This window comes from Candoia aspera, chromosome 6, assembly GCF_035149785.1.
Source record: "Candoia aspera isolate rCanAsp1 chromosome 6, rCanAsp1.hap2, whole genome shotgun sequence".
In the NCBI taxonomy this organism is placed as follows: domain Eukaryota; kingdom Metazoa; phylum Chordata; class Lepidosauria; order Squamata; family Boidae; genus Candoia; species Candoia aspera.
Genome location: NC_086158.1, coordinates 22,793,580 through 22,811,916, shown reverse-complemented (window position 1 = coordinate 22,811,916; position 18,337 = coordinate 22,793,580). Strand labels below are relative to the sequence as shown.

Sequence of the window (18,337 nt, the reverse complement as noted above, 5' to 3'; positions counted from 1 at the left end):
GACATTTCATGAATCATAGAATGTAAAAGTTTGAAGATACCTTAGAGATCATCTAGTCCAACCTCCTGCCAGTGCAGAAATCAACTAACCAACTACTGCAGTACCCTTGACAGAGAGCTAACCAGCCTCTGTTTAAATACTTGCAGCATAAGACAATCACCTCTTCCCCCAGGCAGTCTGTTCCTTTGTTGAACATTTCTCACTAATTGGACATTTTCCTGATGTCTAACAAAAATCTGTAATTTAAGCCTATTGTGTCTTGTTCTGTCTTCTGGAGCAATACTGAGGTAAAAAAAACCACTACCATATCTTCTAGATGTCAACATTTCTGATATTTGAAAACAGTTGTAATGTCAAACTACAGTCTTCCCTTCTTCAAGATAAACATACCCATTACCTCCAACTATTTATCTTGTTTTTCATTCCAAACCCTTATCATTTTGATTGCTCTTTTCTGTATATACTCTAGTTTGTCAGTGTCTTTCCTAAAATGTGCTCAGAACTGGACACAATATTTTAGGTTTGACCTGACCAATGCAGAATGGAAAGAAATTGTGACTTCTTTTGACGTGATACTGTAGCTCTGTTAATATAGCCTAAGATTGCATTTCTTTTTTTTTTTTGCAGTAGCATCACAATGTTTGCTCATCTTCAGGTTATAATCACAATGTTCAGATAGTTTTTGTGTGTATTTGTATATGGCCTTCCCTGTATTCATGGCTTTTTTTGTTTTGTTTTGTTTTGTTTTCTATCCAAATGAAGAGCATTGTCCTTGTTGAAATTCATCATTTTCAGCCAGAAACTTGCTGGTTTCTGACTGTTGTTCCAGCTTGTCAGGATCCTCCTGAATCTTGATTCTGCCTTCTAAGGTATTTGCTATTTCTCTATCTTTGTGCCATCTGTATATTTGATAATCTTATTTTCTAATCTCTTATGTGTTAGAACAGCACAGGACCTAGAATGGAGCCCTGTAATATAACACTTGACACCTTATTCCAGCTTTATGTGGAGCCATTGGCATACACTTATCTGAACCAACTGAATGTTAGTTCTGAATTTATTGAATGATAGCATACTCAGCTCATAATTTGCAATCTTTTCTAGTAGGATCTCATGGAAGTCTTTGCCAACTGCTTTGCCGAAGTCAGGTATACTGTGTTCAGTACATTCCCATATTAAACTGAAGCTATTGTAGCAGAAAAGGAGTTCATATTGGTTTGTCACAATTTGCCCTTGATAAACCTATGCTGGCTCTTGCAAAGCAATATGTTCCTTTTAAAATGCTGACAAACTAACTGTTTAATAATCTGTTGCAGAGTTCAATCAAGGTGACGGGTCTATAGTTACATGGTCCTTCTTTTTCTCCTTTTTTTGGAAAAGTTATTTCTGAAGGCAGAAAAAACATTTCCCTTCAGTCTTCTGCCATTATGCATGTTCCTCATGATTTCTCCAAGATCACAGAAAGAGGCTCCAAGGAAGAAAAGGACGGGCATGTTACTTGGAAAAAATGGTAGGATAGTAATAGATGAAGCACGAAAGAGAAGAGCTTCATAATTTCTAGTTTATTTGGTCTTTTCCTTGAATGGGACCTGTGTTCAAATTGACCTAAGCAGAACAATTGCCCTAAGGAGGGAGTGGCAACCCAAGGTAAATAAAGAGATTAACTACCATGAATGAGTTTAAGGTTCCAGAACCAAACCAATTACATCCAAGAGTCCTGAAGGAACATTATGATACCATCTTGGAGCTCTCTTCTGTCAAACAAAGCATGCTGTGTCTGCTGGCTTTCTTCTATCTTTAGAAGACTTCTTGGTACCCTTCTCTCTCAGGAAGTACTTTCTGTGTTCAATCTAAGAATTCCTCAGCTTCTCTGATAGCCTGGAGGTGGACCATTGTGCCTCCACCCCCTTTGTTTTCTTTTCCAGGTGGGCAGTCAGCCTACATTTGCAGCATGTGTAGTTCTTGTCATCTTCAGGAAGGAAAACATGGCATTTAACCCTGCACACCATGAGAGCAGTCCTTTCTGCCTTCTCACATGGACAGAAGAAAAAGAACCTTACTGTTCTGGAATCCCCTAATTTATGTTTATTTTGTGTGTTTGTTTGTTTATTAATAGGTTTTGTGGCAGTGCTGATATTCTTTCAAAACTATAGAAAGAAATGGATCGACATATTCCTGTGTATCCTTTACCAGAAGAAATAAGAAAGGTATGCTCTTGCAAGAAAATGTGGGTTTGAGTTTATTTGCAGTTATTATCAGGCTACTATTTTATATACATTTCCATTTAATTTTTGACTTTTTCTGCTTAACTCTAATATTAGCAATTTTTTTGTGCTTGCACATTCTGCTACTCTTGAAAAAGTACTTATATTTTTTTAAAAAAAGGAATCAAATCAACCTATATCTTTTCAACATCCCCCCCCCAAGAAAAATGAAAAGTCTTGAGAGTGGGGAGGAATTCTGAAGCAGACAGATATAACTTCTGCTAAGAGATACTGTGAAATTAAAGGGCTTGATAACAAGAGAATACTGGGAAGTTGGCCAGGCAAAGGGGTAGAATGAGTCTCATGTCCACAAAATTACAGGGATTTTTTCTTTTTTTCATGAGACAGAAAATTTTTCAAAGAACATTCAAAAGTCTAAAATTTGTATTGCCAGATCACAGAATGTAACACAGACTGCAACAGACTTTGTGGAAAATAACTTGCCTATAACTGAAATGCTTCCTTTATAAAAGCATATGAAGATAGCGTGCTCTGACTTTGATTGTATTAATTAACTGTATTAAAATCTACAGTTAATACAATTAATGTCAGGCTACATTACGTCCACATGTTATACAGACATCAACATGAATTCTAATCTTTTTGGGTGGATAGTATCTCCCTCCGCTACTAGTGTAGGGAAGAAGTGTCAGCCTTGGAAGTTCTTTTTATGCTTGTGGAAAGTTACAGGGCACAGATTTATTTGGCTGTGATTTTTCAATGGTGTTAGGTCCGGAAAAAGGATGGAATTGGGTCTAGTTCCACTGCTTCCAGTTCCCCCCTATTTGCCATGTAGAATCTGGAGTAAGCTCATTTCCACACCATTAACTTTAGTGAGGTACGTGTTTTTAGAAGTTTCCCAAATGTAAACCTCAACCACACATGTTTACTACCATGTCATGTATGGGCCAGCAGGTCTCTTCAGAAGCAGTAGGAAGGTGTTAATGATTGTGTGTGTGTGTGCGTGTGTAGTTATTTTAGCACATTAATAATATAACAACAATGTTTATTGGATGAACCCTGACAATGCTATTCATGCGATGAGATTAATTCCAGTTACTTATTTATTTATTTGTTTATTTATGTATTTTTCGGATTTCTATTACTGCCCATCTCTCCCAAAAGGGGAACTCTGGGCGGTTTACAATAAAATCAAAAATTAAAAGCATATAAATCACAATATAACAAACGAATAAATAAAGATAAAATGGATATAAAATCCAAGAGGTGAAGATCTTATTCATTGAGGAGAGATCTATGGTATTAGCCACCCCCAGGAAGAACTGGTGCCCCTCCCACCCCAGGTGAGGCAGCAGAACCAGGTTTTCAAGTTCTTCCGGAAGGCCGGGAGTGAAGGGGCCCGCCTCACCTCCGGGGGCAGAATGTTCCAGAGGGCGGGTGCCACTGCAGAAAAGGCCCGCCTCCTGGACCCCGCCAGGTGGAATTCCCTTACCGGCGGGGTTCATAGCATGTCAGCATGTCCTTGCTTAAGGACAGGGCTTGACATAAGTGTCATTATTTTATTTCTGAAAACAGCAAATACTGAGAAGCAAGGAACTTCAGAATGACTGTATTTTACTGTATGATTTATCTTTGAAAACATAACTGAAATTAATCTCATCACATGAATAGCATTGTCAGGGTTCGTCCAATAAATATTTTGGAAAGATTGTTATTGCTAGTAGGGGAATATAACAAAACCTTGAAAGCCTAGGTATAAACTTCAGCTTATACCTAGCATAATTAAGGTGGAGTTACTCTGAATCTTTTTCTCTTGCTTTCCCCTTCCCCTGGACTAAGGTGCCACAGTCCTGTTTCTTCCTCTGCTTTTCTAGGATCTGTTAGACATTCCATCACATTTATCTATGTACATAACACTCCGTTTGGTTAGATTTGGTTACTAAGTTTTTGAAGAGTGTTTCACAATAACCTATTAGAGCAGACACAATTAAATCTCAAATCATATTTTATTTATTTACTTATTGTTCAAATTTATATCACCACCCATCTCCCCCCAAAACGAGGACTCTATGCTTTCTTAACTAGGAAATAACGTCCTTTTGAACTCAATGAGATTTATCTTTCATTTCAGTGAGACTTGTTTAAATATAGTGTTGTTGTCAAAACTGATAAGGTGGTTAAGTGTAGAGAATAAGAAAAAAAGGAAAACAACATTCTTGGAGATTAGGAAATAGCAAAAATAACAGCCAAAATATACAAGTTGTATATTTGAAGAGGAGCAACCCCTTTGATTATTTTTGAATTTAAAACATTTAATTCTGTTCCCTATTCATTTTCTGCATATCTTTGAAAAAAATGTCTCACAATGGTTATTTGATCCTATATTGCTTTTATATGAAATCCTAAAGTCAGTTATTAGGGAGTGCAATTTTATTTCTAAGTAAATTGACTCCCCCTCTTCATAAGACCTTCCATTTGATACTATAAGAGCAAAAGGCATGATCTCCCTTCTCTGTTGCCCCTATTCATTAATTATTTTTGTTGTTATCCTTGGGCGCCCTTTACTCAGCAATGCACTGCTTTCTCACTACTGCTGGGACTGAGGGAGAGTAACTGACTCGAAGTCACTTAGCTAGCTTCTGTTTGTAAGAGAGGACTAGAACTTAGGTCTCTCCGCTCCTAGCACCTTAAACACTATATCACACTGGTTCTTTTTTTTTTTTTTTGGAATATCCATTCTAAATAAACATTTATCTAAACTATAGAGGAAGCCAACACAGATTTCTGAAAATAGCATTTATAGCTTAAAAGTGTAAGTATAACAGTTTGTAGAAGTATGTAATATAATAGACTACAGTGGTTTCAAAGTATATTAAATATATTAATACTGTACAGGATTGTTCTATCAACATCTATCAGTTATGGTAATTTACCATGGTACCAATTTGACATATCTCTACATACAGCAACCACATACTTCTGACTATCAGATGCACAAAAATTAAAGGAAATCACTCCCTGATTTCTGTTCCATGTTTCCCCAGACTCAGTCATATTCCCACAACTACATTTTTGTTTTACTTGAATAATAGTTATTATCTCATGTGAGCATATGTTGGTAAGAGAGACTGGCAAACAGACAATTTAAACATGCTGATATATATTATTGATAGGGAAGAAATTGAGATACATTTTAATGATTTGAAAAAGAAGCATTATTCAATAGATAAATTAAGGTGGAAGATAATAGTCACATTGTCCTTGATTCTGCAGATCTGTCTGTATTTTCATCTATTGTAATGGGGCAATGAGACAGACACTTCCATCATACTGGTACTTGTCCAATAACTATGATTTCTGCACTGTTCTGTGGACAGTTCAGTGACAAATCTGGACTGCTGATATTTAGTGTGTGAAGTAGCTAAGGGTCTATGCTCATCAGTGAGTTTTATTCAGAAATCATAGGAATAGACTTAGGTAGAGTTACATGTAGATATTCTGTTCCAAAGTGGTCTGTTTTTAAAAACAATTCTTAGCATTTCAAATCATACTGTATTCATAGAGCAGGGATACACTTTTGTCTTCTACAGTATATGAAACAATATATATGGGGAAATAATATCCTGATAATAATGTAGTCCAATTACTCTGTATCCTTTGCTTTATATGAGTTTATGAACATCCAGAGAAGGCAAAGTAAGGTCTTAAAAGGCATATTGATGAGCATGTAGTTCTACTTCTTACCAAAAGTTATTTTAGTTGGTAACATTAAATGTGTCTTGTTCATGTTAAGAACTACGAATTTAACATTTTCAGTTTTCCATATAGGTTCCAAACAGAATTGCTCACTATCCCAGTCTTCTCCCCCATTCAGTCCAGTGTCTTGCTGAAACTAGATACGTACATTGGAATGTCTAAAATTGTTTATTTTGAAATACAGAAGTGATGGTGCTGCAAGAAATCACAATGTTCTTTTCAGGATAACAGTCTCTCCCTTCTCTTCACATTACAGCTCAGTTTGTCCTCTTTCAATAAGTAATTTTAGTACTCTGGAACCTTATGGTATTTATTCTGAATAACAGTTTCATATTTCTGGGCACAGGTTGTAACTACCAGGAAAAATAGAATTAATTTTTCATTTCCTTCAGAGCCACTGTAAGTGTGATCAGACTTCATGAGGCAAAGTATTAGGAGAAATAAAAGCAAGCATAGCAAACTTGTACCCAACATCTCAGGTACATACTTTTATTAGAAAATAATTAAAATGTATATCATTGAGCCATGCCACTGGAATCCTTAATTAGATATGGCTTGTCTCATAAGTAAGTCTGACTAGTGTTCATCATTTGTCTTTTTCAAAACAACTTGATTTTCTTTCTCTTCCCTTTTAACCTTTTTGGTAGCATTTGAATATCTTTGTTCTCCTTTTCTCAAGAAGTATTGTTTATTTTCTTTGATATATATTTTGATAATTTGATCACAAGCCCTTTTAATGTGTTTTGAAGGAAAGCAAATAAAGTTATTTATTTTAGTAAATCATCAATGTCTTAATATGCACTGCAGTGACTTAGATCAGGCTACCCTATGATGCCCACTGATTATTTTAAAACAATATGGCATAGAACTGCCAGCATGGATTACAGTATTGAACTGTTGTTGTTTATTCGTTTAGTCACTTCCGACTCTTTGTGACTTCATGGACCAGCCCACACCAGAGCTTACTGTCGGTCGTCAACACCCCCAGCTCCCCCAGGACGAGTCCGTCACCTCTAGAATATCATCCATCCACCTTGCCCTTGGTCGGCCCCTCTTCCTTTTGCCCTCCACTCTCCCTAGCATCAGCATCTTCTCCAGGGTGTCCTGTCTTCTCATTATGTGGCCAAAGTATTTCAGTTTTGCCTTTAATATCATTCCCTCAAGTGAGCAGTCTGGCTTTATTTCCTGGAATATGGTTTGATCTTCTTGCAGTCCAAGGCACTCTCAGAATTTTCCTCCAACACCACAGTTCCAAAGCATCTATCTTCCTTCTATCAGCCTTCATTATGGTCCAGCTCTCGCAGCCATATGTTACTATGGGGAACACCATTGCTTTAACTATGTGGACCTTTGTTGTCAGTGTGATGTCTCTGCTCTTAATTATTTTATCGAGATTTGTCATTGCTCTTCTCCCAAGGATTAAGCGTCTTCTGATTTCCTGACTGCAGTCAGCATCTGCAGTAATCTTCGCACCTAGAAATACAAAGTCTTTCACTGCTTCTACATTTTCTCCCTCTATTTGCCAGTTATCAAGCAAGCTGGTTGCCATAATCTTGGTTTTTTTGAGGTTTAGCTGCAAGCCAGCTTTTGCACTTTCTTCTTTCACCTTCATCATAAGGCTCCTCAGTTCCTCTTTGCTTTCAGCCATCAAAGTGGTATCATCTGCATATCTGAGATTGTTAATATTTCTTCCAGCAATTTTAACTCCAGCCTTGGATTCCTCAAGCCCAGCATGTCGCATGATGTGTTCTGCGTACAAGTTGAATAGGTAGGGTGAGAGTATACAGCCCTGCCGTACTCCTTTCCCAATCTTAAACCAGTCCATTGTTCCGTGGTCTGTTCTTACTGTTGCTACTTGGTCGTTATACAGATTCTTCAGGAGGCAGACAAGATGACTTGGTATCCCCATACCACTAAGAACTTGCCACAATTTGTTATGGTCCACACAGTCAAAGGCTTTAGAATACTCAATAAAACGGAAATAGATGTTTTCTGAAACTCCCTGGCTTTTTCCATCATCCAGCAGATATTGGCAATTTGGTCCCTAGTTCCTCTGCCTTTTCTAAACCCAGCTTGTACATCTGGCAATTCTCGCTTCATGAACTGGTGAAGTCTACCTTGCAGGATCTTGAGCATTACCTTACTGGCATGTGAAATGAGTGCCACTGTTCGATAGTTCGAACATTCTTTCGTGTTTCCCTTTTTTGGTATGGGGATATAAGTTGATTTTTTCCAATCTGATGGCCATTCTTGTGTTTTCCAAATTTGCTGGCATATAGCATGCATTACCTTGACAGCATCATCTTGCAAGGTTTTGAACAGTTCAGCTGGGATGCCATCGTTTCCTGCTGCCTTGTTATTAGCAATGCTTCTTAAGGCCCATTCAACCTCACTCTTCAGTATGTCTGGCTCTAGCTCACTGACCACACCGTCAAAGCTATCCCCGATATTGTTATCCTTCCTATACAGGTCTTCCGTATATTCTTGCCACCTTTTCTTGATCTCTTCTTCTTCTGTTAGGTCCTTGCCATCTTTGTTTTTGATCATACCCATTTTTGCCTGGAATTTACCTCCGATGGTTCTAATTTTCTGGAAGAGGTCTCTTGTCCTTCCTATTCTATTGTCTTCTTCCACTTCCACGCATTGCTTGTTTAAAAATAATTCCTTATCTCTTCTGGCTAACCTCTGGAATTTTGCATTTAATTGGGCATATCTCCCCCTATCACTGTTGCCTTTTGCTTTCCTTCTTTCTTGGGCTACTTCTAGTGTCTCAGCAGACAGCCATTTTGCCTTCTTGGTTTTCTCTTTCTTTGGGATGTATTTTGTTGCCACCTCCTGAACAATGTTGCGGACTTCTGTCCATAGTTCTTCTGGGACCCTATCTACTAAGTCCAGTCCCTTAAACCTATTCTTCACCTCCACTGCATATTCCTTAGGAATATTAGTGAGCTCATATTTAGCTGATCTGTGCGTCTTCCCTAATCTCTTTAGTCTGATCCTAAATTGTGCAAGAAGAAGTTCATGATCGGAACTACAGTCAGCTCCAGGTCTTGTTTTTACCGACTGTATAGATGTCCGCCACCTTTGCCTGCAAAGGATGTAGTCAATCTGATTTCAGTGTTGTCCATCTGGTGAAGTCCATGTATAAAGCCGTCTCTTAGGTTGTTGGAAGAGAGTGTTTGTTATGCAGAGTGAGTTGTCTTGGCAAAATTCTATCAGCCTATGTCCTGCTTCGTTTTGTTCTCCCAGGCCATGCTTACTCTAATTCCAGGTGTCATTTGACTGCCCACCTTAGCATTCCAGTCTCCCATGATGAAAATAACATCTCTTTTAGGCGTGTTGTCCAGTAGGTGCTGCAAATCCTCATAGAACTGCTCTACTTCAGCTTCTTCAGCATCTGTGGTTGGGGCGTATATTGGATCACTGTGATGTTAGATGGCTTGCCCTGAATTCGAATTGAGATCATTCTATCGTTTTTTGGATTGTATCCAAGCATTGCTTTAGCCACTTTACGATTAATTATGAAGGCTACTCCATTTCTTCTGTGGTCCTCTTGTCCACAGTAGTAGATCTGATGGTCATTTGATGTGAAGTGGCCCATTCCAGTCCATTTCAGTTCACTGACGCCCAAAATGTCTATCTTTAATCTTGACATCTCACCAATAACCACATCCAATTTGCCCTGGCTCATAGATCTTACATTCCAGGTTCCAATGTTGTGTTGATCCTTAGAACATCGGATTCGCCGTTCACCACCAGCACCGTCGGCCGCTAGCCGTCTTTTTGGCTTTGAGCTAGCTGCGTCATCACGTCTGGGGCTAGTTGAACTCATCCTCTGTTCCTCCCCAGTAGCGTTTTGACCATCTTCCGACCTGGGGGTCTCATCTTCCGATGGTATACCGACATATCTCTGGTTGTACTGATCTATTTAGTTTTCACGGCAAGAATACTGGGGTGGGTTGCCATTACCTTCCCCAGGGATTGCATTTAGTCTGACCTCTCTGTCATGACCTTCCCGTCTTGGGTGGCCCTTCACGGTTTAGCTCATGGCATCATTGAGGTGCTCAAGCTCCAGCACCACGACAAGGTAACGATCCTTTGCTGAAGACAGCATTGAACTAGGAATGGGCAAATTTAGCTTCAGGTGCTTGAAATAGCCATGAAACCCATTGGGTGATTTAGGATTTAATACTGTGTCTTATTCTATTTTTCCTTTAGGAAACAAGAGAGTTGTTGGAAAGATAAAATTCAGAGCAAGAGAGATAAAAATTATTATTTATTTAGAATGTTTATATGTATGCTGCCACTCTTCATGCTACTTTGAACTCCTAGGAGAAAGGCAGCTATACAAATAATACATAAAGAAAGTCAATATTCACTCAACTTGGATTGCTTTGTAGAAGGCCATTCCTTAGCTTTTCCTTGAATCTCCCTTTTTCCTCTTCATATCTGTCATGTCTAACATCTAATGATGGGCTTTTTTGTTAATGTCAGGTAGCTTTTTTATCACCTCACCCGTACTATACATCTCATACTGCCATGTCCACTGTTACTGATTATAACTTGAACTTTAAATGAAGAGTCATACTTGGCTGCAGAAGGTCACTATAATGCTTTTGTTATATTACTCACTTTAGCTCAGAAGAATCTCCCTGTTCAGAGGAAAGTTATCTTTCTTTGTCAGATGCTGGGACAAAAAACATGACAGTTATCATTACCACCTTCATTCACTTCTTACAGTTAATAGATGTGGTGGATTTGGGCAGTGCTGCTGGTTGTCAGGAAGGGGGAGCACATTCCAAGAAGGTGGAAGAGATAAGAGAAGACATAGTCCAGGGGGCAGCTGTGGTTTCCCACAACCAAGAGATTCAGAATAGCCCTGCCCTAGAGCTTTCCCAGATTATTTCCTGTTAGGTTAAGTTGAGTTGCTTTAGTCTGGCAAGATTCTGTCTATACTGCATTAGCAAATAAAGAACTGAAGTTTGGCTGGACTGATTCTTGGTCGTTGTTAGGCTGGGCCTGGCAATAGGGTGAAAATTATACACTCAGGCCCCAGCTCCCTCTGTTTCTAATGTGTGGATGCCCTGTCCCTCATCAGTGGTCTTCGTCATACCCAGAGGTAGGATTTAAGAAGGTTGGCATGGTCAGCACATTAAATACTGTGCTCAGCACATTAAGCTCGGAAACCGAGGAAATCGGCATGTAGTGACCGAGCAAGTTTTCATATCATCCCATTCATGTTGAGAAAAGTATGAAGAGGGCTACCTCTATCTATCTATCTATCTATCTATCTATCTATCTATCTATCTATCTATCTATCTATCTATCAAATTCTATCACCTCCCATCTCCCCCCAAAAGGGGGGACTCTGGGCGGTTTACAACAAAAACGAAGTTGAAAATTCAGTGCCATTAAATACAATAAAAATAAATAAAAATAAAAAAGGAAAAATAAAAAAACATAATAAAATCCAGATGGCTAAGATTGCATCTCAACCCATGAGTACAAAGGGCCCTTCTAGGGTGCTAGCCATCCCCAAGGAAGGCTGTTCCCCTTCCTGCCCCAGGCATGTTGACACAACCAGGTTTTAGTTTTTTGCGGAAGTCCAGGAGCTAGGGAGCCTGTCTCACCTCTGGGGGAAGAGTGTTCCAGAGAGTGGGAGCTATTGCAGAGAAGGCTCATTATGTTATATTATGTTTGTGAATTTCCAGAGGAACTTCACTGACTTGAAAATCTTTAGTCTGATCCAAAAGCATAGTTGAGTTTCTCTTAAGAATTTTTAAATTTAACTTTTCCATGTATGTTATTTTGTAGGTTTCTGTATCACTTTCATTCCATTGTGTAATTTAAGTTGCTATACACAAGATTTTCTGATGGTTACTGAGCAGCTATAACCTGCTTTACTTTAGCAAGACATTTGTAACATTCATCTTTAGACCATTTTCACAATTCTGTAGTTTTTAATACCAAGTCATCTTGTCTGCCTCCTGAGGAATCTGTATAACGTCCAAGTAGCAAAGGTAAGAACAGACCACGGTACAACGGACTGGTTTAAGATTGGGAAAGGAGTACTGTAGGGCTGTATACTCTCACCCTACCTATGCAACTTGTACTCAGAACACATCATGCAATGTGCTGAGCTTGAGGAATCCAAGGCTGGAGTTAAAATCGCTGGAAGAAACATTAACAATCTCAGATATGCAGATGATACCACTTTGATGGCTGAAAGCAAAGAGGAACTGAGGAGCCTTATGATGAAGGTGAAAGAAGAAAGTGCAAAAGCTGGCCTGCAGCTAAACCTCAAAAAAACCAAGATTATGGCAACCAGCTTGATTGATAACTGGCAAATAGAGGGAGAAAACCTAGGGGCAGTGAAAGACTTTGTATTTCTAGGTGCGAAGATTACTGCAGATGCTGACTGCAGTCAGGAAATCAGAAGACGCTTAATCCTTGGGAGAAGAGCAATGACAAATCTCAATAAAATAGTTAAGAGCAGAGACATCACACTGACAACAAAGGCCTGCATAGTTAAAGCAATGGTGTTCCCCGTAGTAACATATGGCTGCGAGAGCTGGACCATAAGGAAGGCTGATAGAAGGAAGATAGATGCTTTTGAACTGTGGTGTTGGAGGAAAATTCTGAGAGTGCCTTGGATTGCAAGAAGATCCAACCAGTCCATCCTCCAGGAAATAAAGCCAGACTGCTCACTTGAGGGAATGATATTAAAGGCAAAACTGAAATACTTTGGCCACATAATGAGAAGACAGGACACCCTGGAGAAGATGCTGATGCTAGGGAGAGTGGAAGGCAAAAGGAAGAGGGGCCGACCAAGGGCAAGATGGATAGATGATATTCTAGAGGTGACGGACTCGTCCTGGGGGAGCTGGGGGTGTTGACGACCGACAGGAAGCTCTGGCGTGGGCTGGTCCATGAAGTCACAAAGAGTCGGAAGTGACTGAACGAATAAACAACATAGTTTTTAAAAATTCTTAGAAGTTTGAAAAATGTTAATTTAATCTTTTGTCTATGGGCCAATGGTAGTTCATTTACTAACTGTAATTCTTCTTACGACCTTTTTTCCTTGGATGGGCTGCTTTTGGTTCTCTGGATTTGTTTGTTTGTTTAGAGTAGGTTGAAAGAGAACATGAGCCCAAGTCGAACTTTTTGGCAGTGTATAAGAAATTATGTCTGCTGCTCAGCTTGGTTCTGCCCTTGGTCCACAAAAACTGTGACACTGATATTCTTGAATTAGTCCTGTGTGCTTCGTTAATATTATTTCAGCCTATTTTTATTGTACATGTTCCCAAGTAGGAATAATCAAAGCATTTGTGATTTATTGGAGGGAATTAACAAAATGGACACTGTGTGTGTGTATAAAATTGACAGAGCTTGTGAATGAAGTTTGCTTCTTTTTCTGCAATGCAGCTCAGGTTCACCGAAACATGTAATTGTTTGCTGAAATAAATCTTGTTTCAGATGATTAATAATCTCATATCTACCAAATTTCATAGTTTCTGTGTGACTCATGACCACGTGTGGCTTTTCATCATGTGATGCTTTCTCCAAGCACTATAATCTGTTCATGTTGCAGACCACAAATGTTCAAGCAAGTGGTTATAGCAGTTTATTTATTTGAAATTATTTTTAAGTTTGCAGTTATGGTTACTGAAAGGGGTCATAGTACAGAATGTTGAATAAATAATTTTGAGTCATCAAAGGGAAATGTTTCATCCTTTAAGTTATATGATGTGTGAAGAATTGATGGAGAACTTTTCATAGCTTCTATCACTTTTAGCCAGGATTACAGGTTTGTTTTTGTCCCCTTATTGCATGAATGTGACTGTGGTTCGGTTTTTCAGCCATCTTTCCCTGCTTTTTTTTATGACAACTAACAAGTGGTAAAAGTAGAGTAGAAGACTGGATTGTCTATTCAGTGTAGAAATTGCTTTTCCTATTCCAGCTCATTGACATTTTAGTTAATACTGCCACTGAATTGTGGATTACCATAGCTTGTAATAAAAGGAATAGAATAGGCTTGCAAAATATATTTAATTTTTCAAAGGACAGATTTCTGCACAGACGTTCTTTGCTACTCATAAGAAGCAGGTACTATTTCTATTACAGATCTTAACCTATTTACTAATTTTGTTAATAAACAAATATTCTAATATGTGAGGGTAAATATCTGCGATTTTTACTTTATCCCCCAAAGACATATCCATTTGGGGAATGGCTGTGGCCCAATTATAGAATGCAAATTTTGCCTGAATTTCCAGGGAGAATGGGTAAAACTATTATGTGAATAATTCAAGGGTAGGCTATCCTGTACCTTTCAGATATATTGAACTACAAGTGTTAGAAATTACATCCAGCATAGGTAATGTTGAGGAAGTATGCAGTTGTAGTTCAAAACCTGTGGTGGAACACTGGTTGTCCACCGTTGGAATAATGTGCTATGTGGGGCATTATTCTGACTCCATATAGAAAGTTGCTTTTATTTGATTAGCTTTTTTTACAAGGCCACTAGTTTTTTTTCACTGTACATATTGCTTGCTTTTTTTTTTAGATGTCCCGAGATGAGACAGTGTGTAAATATTGTGGAGTCAGTTATTTGATCCTTCATGAATTTAAGCTACTGGAAGAGAAAGTAAAAGCAATGGAAAAGAAGATGAAGTTTTATGAGGGCAGTGTGGAACGGGAGAAAATACTGCAAGAAAAGCTACAGTGCCTAAGTCAAGATTTTGAACAATGTACAGCAGCTAGTGAATCAAAAGCAGAAAGGTTGGAATTTACTATTCATTCTTGCTTTTCAAATTAACATGTCTATTAATGTTATTCACAGGCACGCATGCTTTAGCTGTTTTGCCAGACTCAGCTTGCATCAGGTATAATTTCTAGCTGAATTTATGTTAATTAAATCTTAGTTTGAGCTGTAATTTAGAAGCCAGTATTCGCTACTTGAAGAAACAGAAATGTAATATGAACTATGTTATTTCTAGTACTGAAATAATGGCTTAATGTGATGTATGAACCAGGCAGTTATAATTTATAAAACATGCTTTATGGCTTAGTTCATATATAACCAGGCCATCATGGCTTATTCAGTAAACCATGGCTTAGTATCCTGCATGAACCCAGCCATTTTGTTTATCATAAGAAGATATGAATGTGGCTCAGTTACAACACTGGATTCTAAAATACGCTTTTCATTATAGAGAAGAGTTGCTATTGCATAAGCAGTATCAGTTTTAAAAGTTCAGAGTGTGCAGAGCATGTCTGTAAAGTAAGATGATATGAATAATTTAAGGACTTTAGTAGTCCTTAAAACATGTCTGTAAAGTAAGATGATATGAATAATTCCTCAGACTGCCTTTCTAACCTTGATTTTCAGTGAAAAACGTATTTCTAATTCTGTTTTTTTTCCTGAAGTATGTTAGGTTGCTGTCTGATTTTTAAAATTTAATTTAATTTTGTTGCTTTGATATCATAATCTAGAGAAATAATACCATCAAAACCTTTATTTGAGGAAGCAAGGGAGGGATAGTGTAAATTTACAGATCATGGACTCCATTGCATGGCATGCAAGACAGGAATTGCAAGCCATCAATATTGTCATGTTCGCCGTTTCAATGTGTTTGATACATCGTAACGTTTCACATGTCATTAGCTGGATGCGTGTTTCATCTTTGCCGGGAGGATGGTTCCTGTTGGGAGTGGTTTATCTCTGGGCTGTGAACTTGGAATGTATTTGGGTTATCTCCTGTGTTCAAGGTTAGTTTCCCAGGCTAGGAGATCTGACGGTGCCAGCACCTGGGACGGGCGGCGCTGCTGGTAGGGAGGCGGGGTTACGTTTGCAATGAGGGTTTTAAGTTTGTATTTGGCGCGCTTTCTGTCATTCTCAGCTTTCTCTGTATTTGTCCTAAGTTCCCTAATAAATCAGATTTCATTTAGCAACCTCTTGTGAGTCTGAGTATTTGGGCTGGGCAACCATTACAAATATGCAAAGAGGAAAAGTTTAAAACGGATAAGTTTTGTATGCATAAAATAAGGGGTTATTGATTGTTTTTCTTGAATGTTCAATATTCCTAGTCCAAGTGCTCCCTGATAAATGAGCTATGGACTTTTTTCCAATTTTGCAAGGAACAGCTCAAATGTCCTTGACCCAAATAACACCTAAAGCTTTGTAGAGCAAGGAATGTCTCATTGGGTAATGTAATACTAATCAATCAATTAATTAATAATTAATGCTAATGTAATACTAAGGGACACCAATTTGGAACTTTCAGCTTTGCCTAATTTGGCAATACATGAAGACTGGTGTAAGTTTTATTCTACTTTGACAGAATTCTCAATTATATAAATTTAAAAAGGTTGTTACTCTGTTATTAGATGTAGAGTTATAAGATTAGCAGGCTTCATTTGACAAATCTGTGAAAATAGGAGTCCTGTGTTTATACATTGTGGATCTTATATTTTGTCAACTTCATATTAAAAAACTGTTTCACGTCTTTTGACATGGATGGCCTATTCAAGCTAGTACAAGCCTCTTGGATGAAGAAACTGTGTCATTTCCAGTGCCATTGAAGTATACTTCCAACAACTTCTGGAGGGCCACAGTTTCCTACCTGTGGCTTGGAGTGTTCTGAAACTGGAGATTTTACAAAGCTCACAAAATCTTATTTTAAATTGTTTCGCCTATTTTGAAACAAGAGTTGCTGAAATATAACATTAAGCAGGATTATGTTCCTAACAGAGTAGTCTTTGAGCCGGTTAAAGCATAGAGGACTTTTCTAATTCATCCTCAGTATGAAAAGATGATTGCCAATGGTACACAATTGCTCAGGTTTCATGTTCAAAACCATACTCTAGTATTTAATGAAGAATGAACTTTCATGGACTAGAATTTATCAGCAATGTATTATCCTCTGCATAGAATTCTTCATTATTATGCATCTGACAGAATGTCAGAGTTTAGAGTGTCATAATCTGTGAAAACTGATGTCACACTAAATCTCTTAGCCTTTATAGCGTCAAAATGTTGGTTTTGCTGTAGTGGAATAAAACAGCTGCATGCTTGCAGTATTTCTTATTTGTTAGTTGCAAAGATTATTTTTTATATCCTGCATACTCGTGTATATATTTTTAATAAACTGTAAGTTAGTTTGTATTTCAAACTGGGATATACTGTGTATACTTGTGTATAAGCCCATCCATGAAATTTTCATTATGTTTTAATTTTTATAATTGGCTTATCTGTGGGTAATCCCACAGATGTATTTTGGTTAATAGTATTTGAGAGAGTTTGTTATACATTTGTTGATTTAGAGAAAGTTAATATTTTGAATAGTTTTGCACAAATATGTAGTTGAAAGTTGATTGCTGCATGTGGTGAGACAGAAATAAAGTATGTGTGAGCATAAATGGAATGGTTAGAGAATGGAACAGATAATAAGACAAGAATGTGTGATGAACCTGTGGCACACCCTAAGTGTTGTGTGTGCCTGTGTTGGAATTGAAGTGTAATTCCAATTACTGAAGGGGGGCATGGTTTTGCTGCCAGTTCTGAACCCTTTTCTGACTTGGAAATCCTTTTGTTTTTCTCCTTTCTCTTTCTCTCTGATAAAAATGAGGCAGTGTGACTTGGTGGAATGTGAGAACTATAGGGAACAGCACAGTCACTTTTTTGAAAAAAATTGAACAAAGAATCAAATTAACATTTATTATATCAAAATGAGTTGTACATAGCTCCCTTGAAAATTACAATTAGGTTAACTTCTTTAGAAGAGAATTTTTAAATCTAACAGCAAAATGACTCTTAATAAATAATACTGTATAAACTGTCTGTAGGCTACTAATTTTTGTTTTCCCTGACAATAAATATCTGTTCCAAAACCAATCACTTGCACAGTAGGAGTCTTTTCTTGGGATACAACTCCAGACTTCTCTCAATCTCATCCTTCTACTCATACTATTCCAAATCTTTCTCTCTACCTCCCATTTCCCCTAGCTTCTGGAATTTAAACTAGGAATTACTGCCTTAAGTTACCATTCTTTGAGTGACAGTTCTAATACTGAGTCATCACAGTCCCCTTGGCTGTTTAATGAATTTATGAACAAAAGAAATGCTTGTGGCATTAGATGTCTGTTTGTTGATGACAGGAATGTATACATACTTTTGTTGGCAAACAATGCCATGTCATTGGCTGAGAACCCAAATGATTTGCAGACAATGAATGTTAGATAGATTATATGATGTGATGCAGACTGTGGATATCAAAATTTTTGTATCAAAAGAGTAAGGTAGTTGACAGGGAAAAATTGAGTGAATAATTGCAAGTTATACATAAATGGTAAAA

General features: G+C 37.9%; 1 protein-coding gene across 1 annotated transcript in view; it reads left to right on the top strand.

Moving 5' to 3' along the window:
- Nucleotides 1–811: 811 nt before the first annotated feature.
- LEKR1 (leucine, glutamate and lysine rich 1) overlaps nt 812–18,337 on the top strand; it is a 61,316-nt gene continuing 43,790 nt past the window's right edge. Inside the window, exons 1-3 of the mRNA XM_063306520.1 lie at nt 812–869; nt 2,117–2,207; nt 14,548–14,762. Coding sequence (XP_063162590.1) covers nt 2,160–2,207; nt 14,548–14,762 — 263 coding nt within the window. The 5' untranslated portion in view covers nt 812–869; nt 2,117–2,159. The remainder of the gene's footprint in view (nt 870–2,116; nt 2,208–14,547; nt 14,763–18,337) is intronic.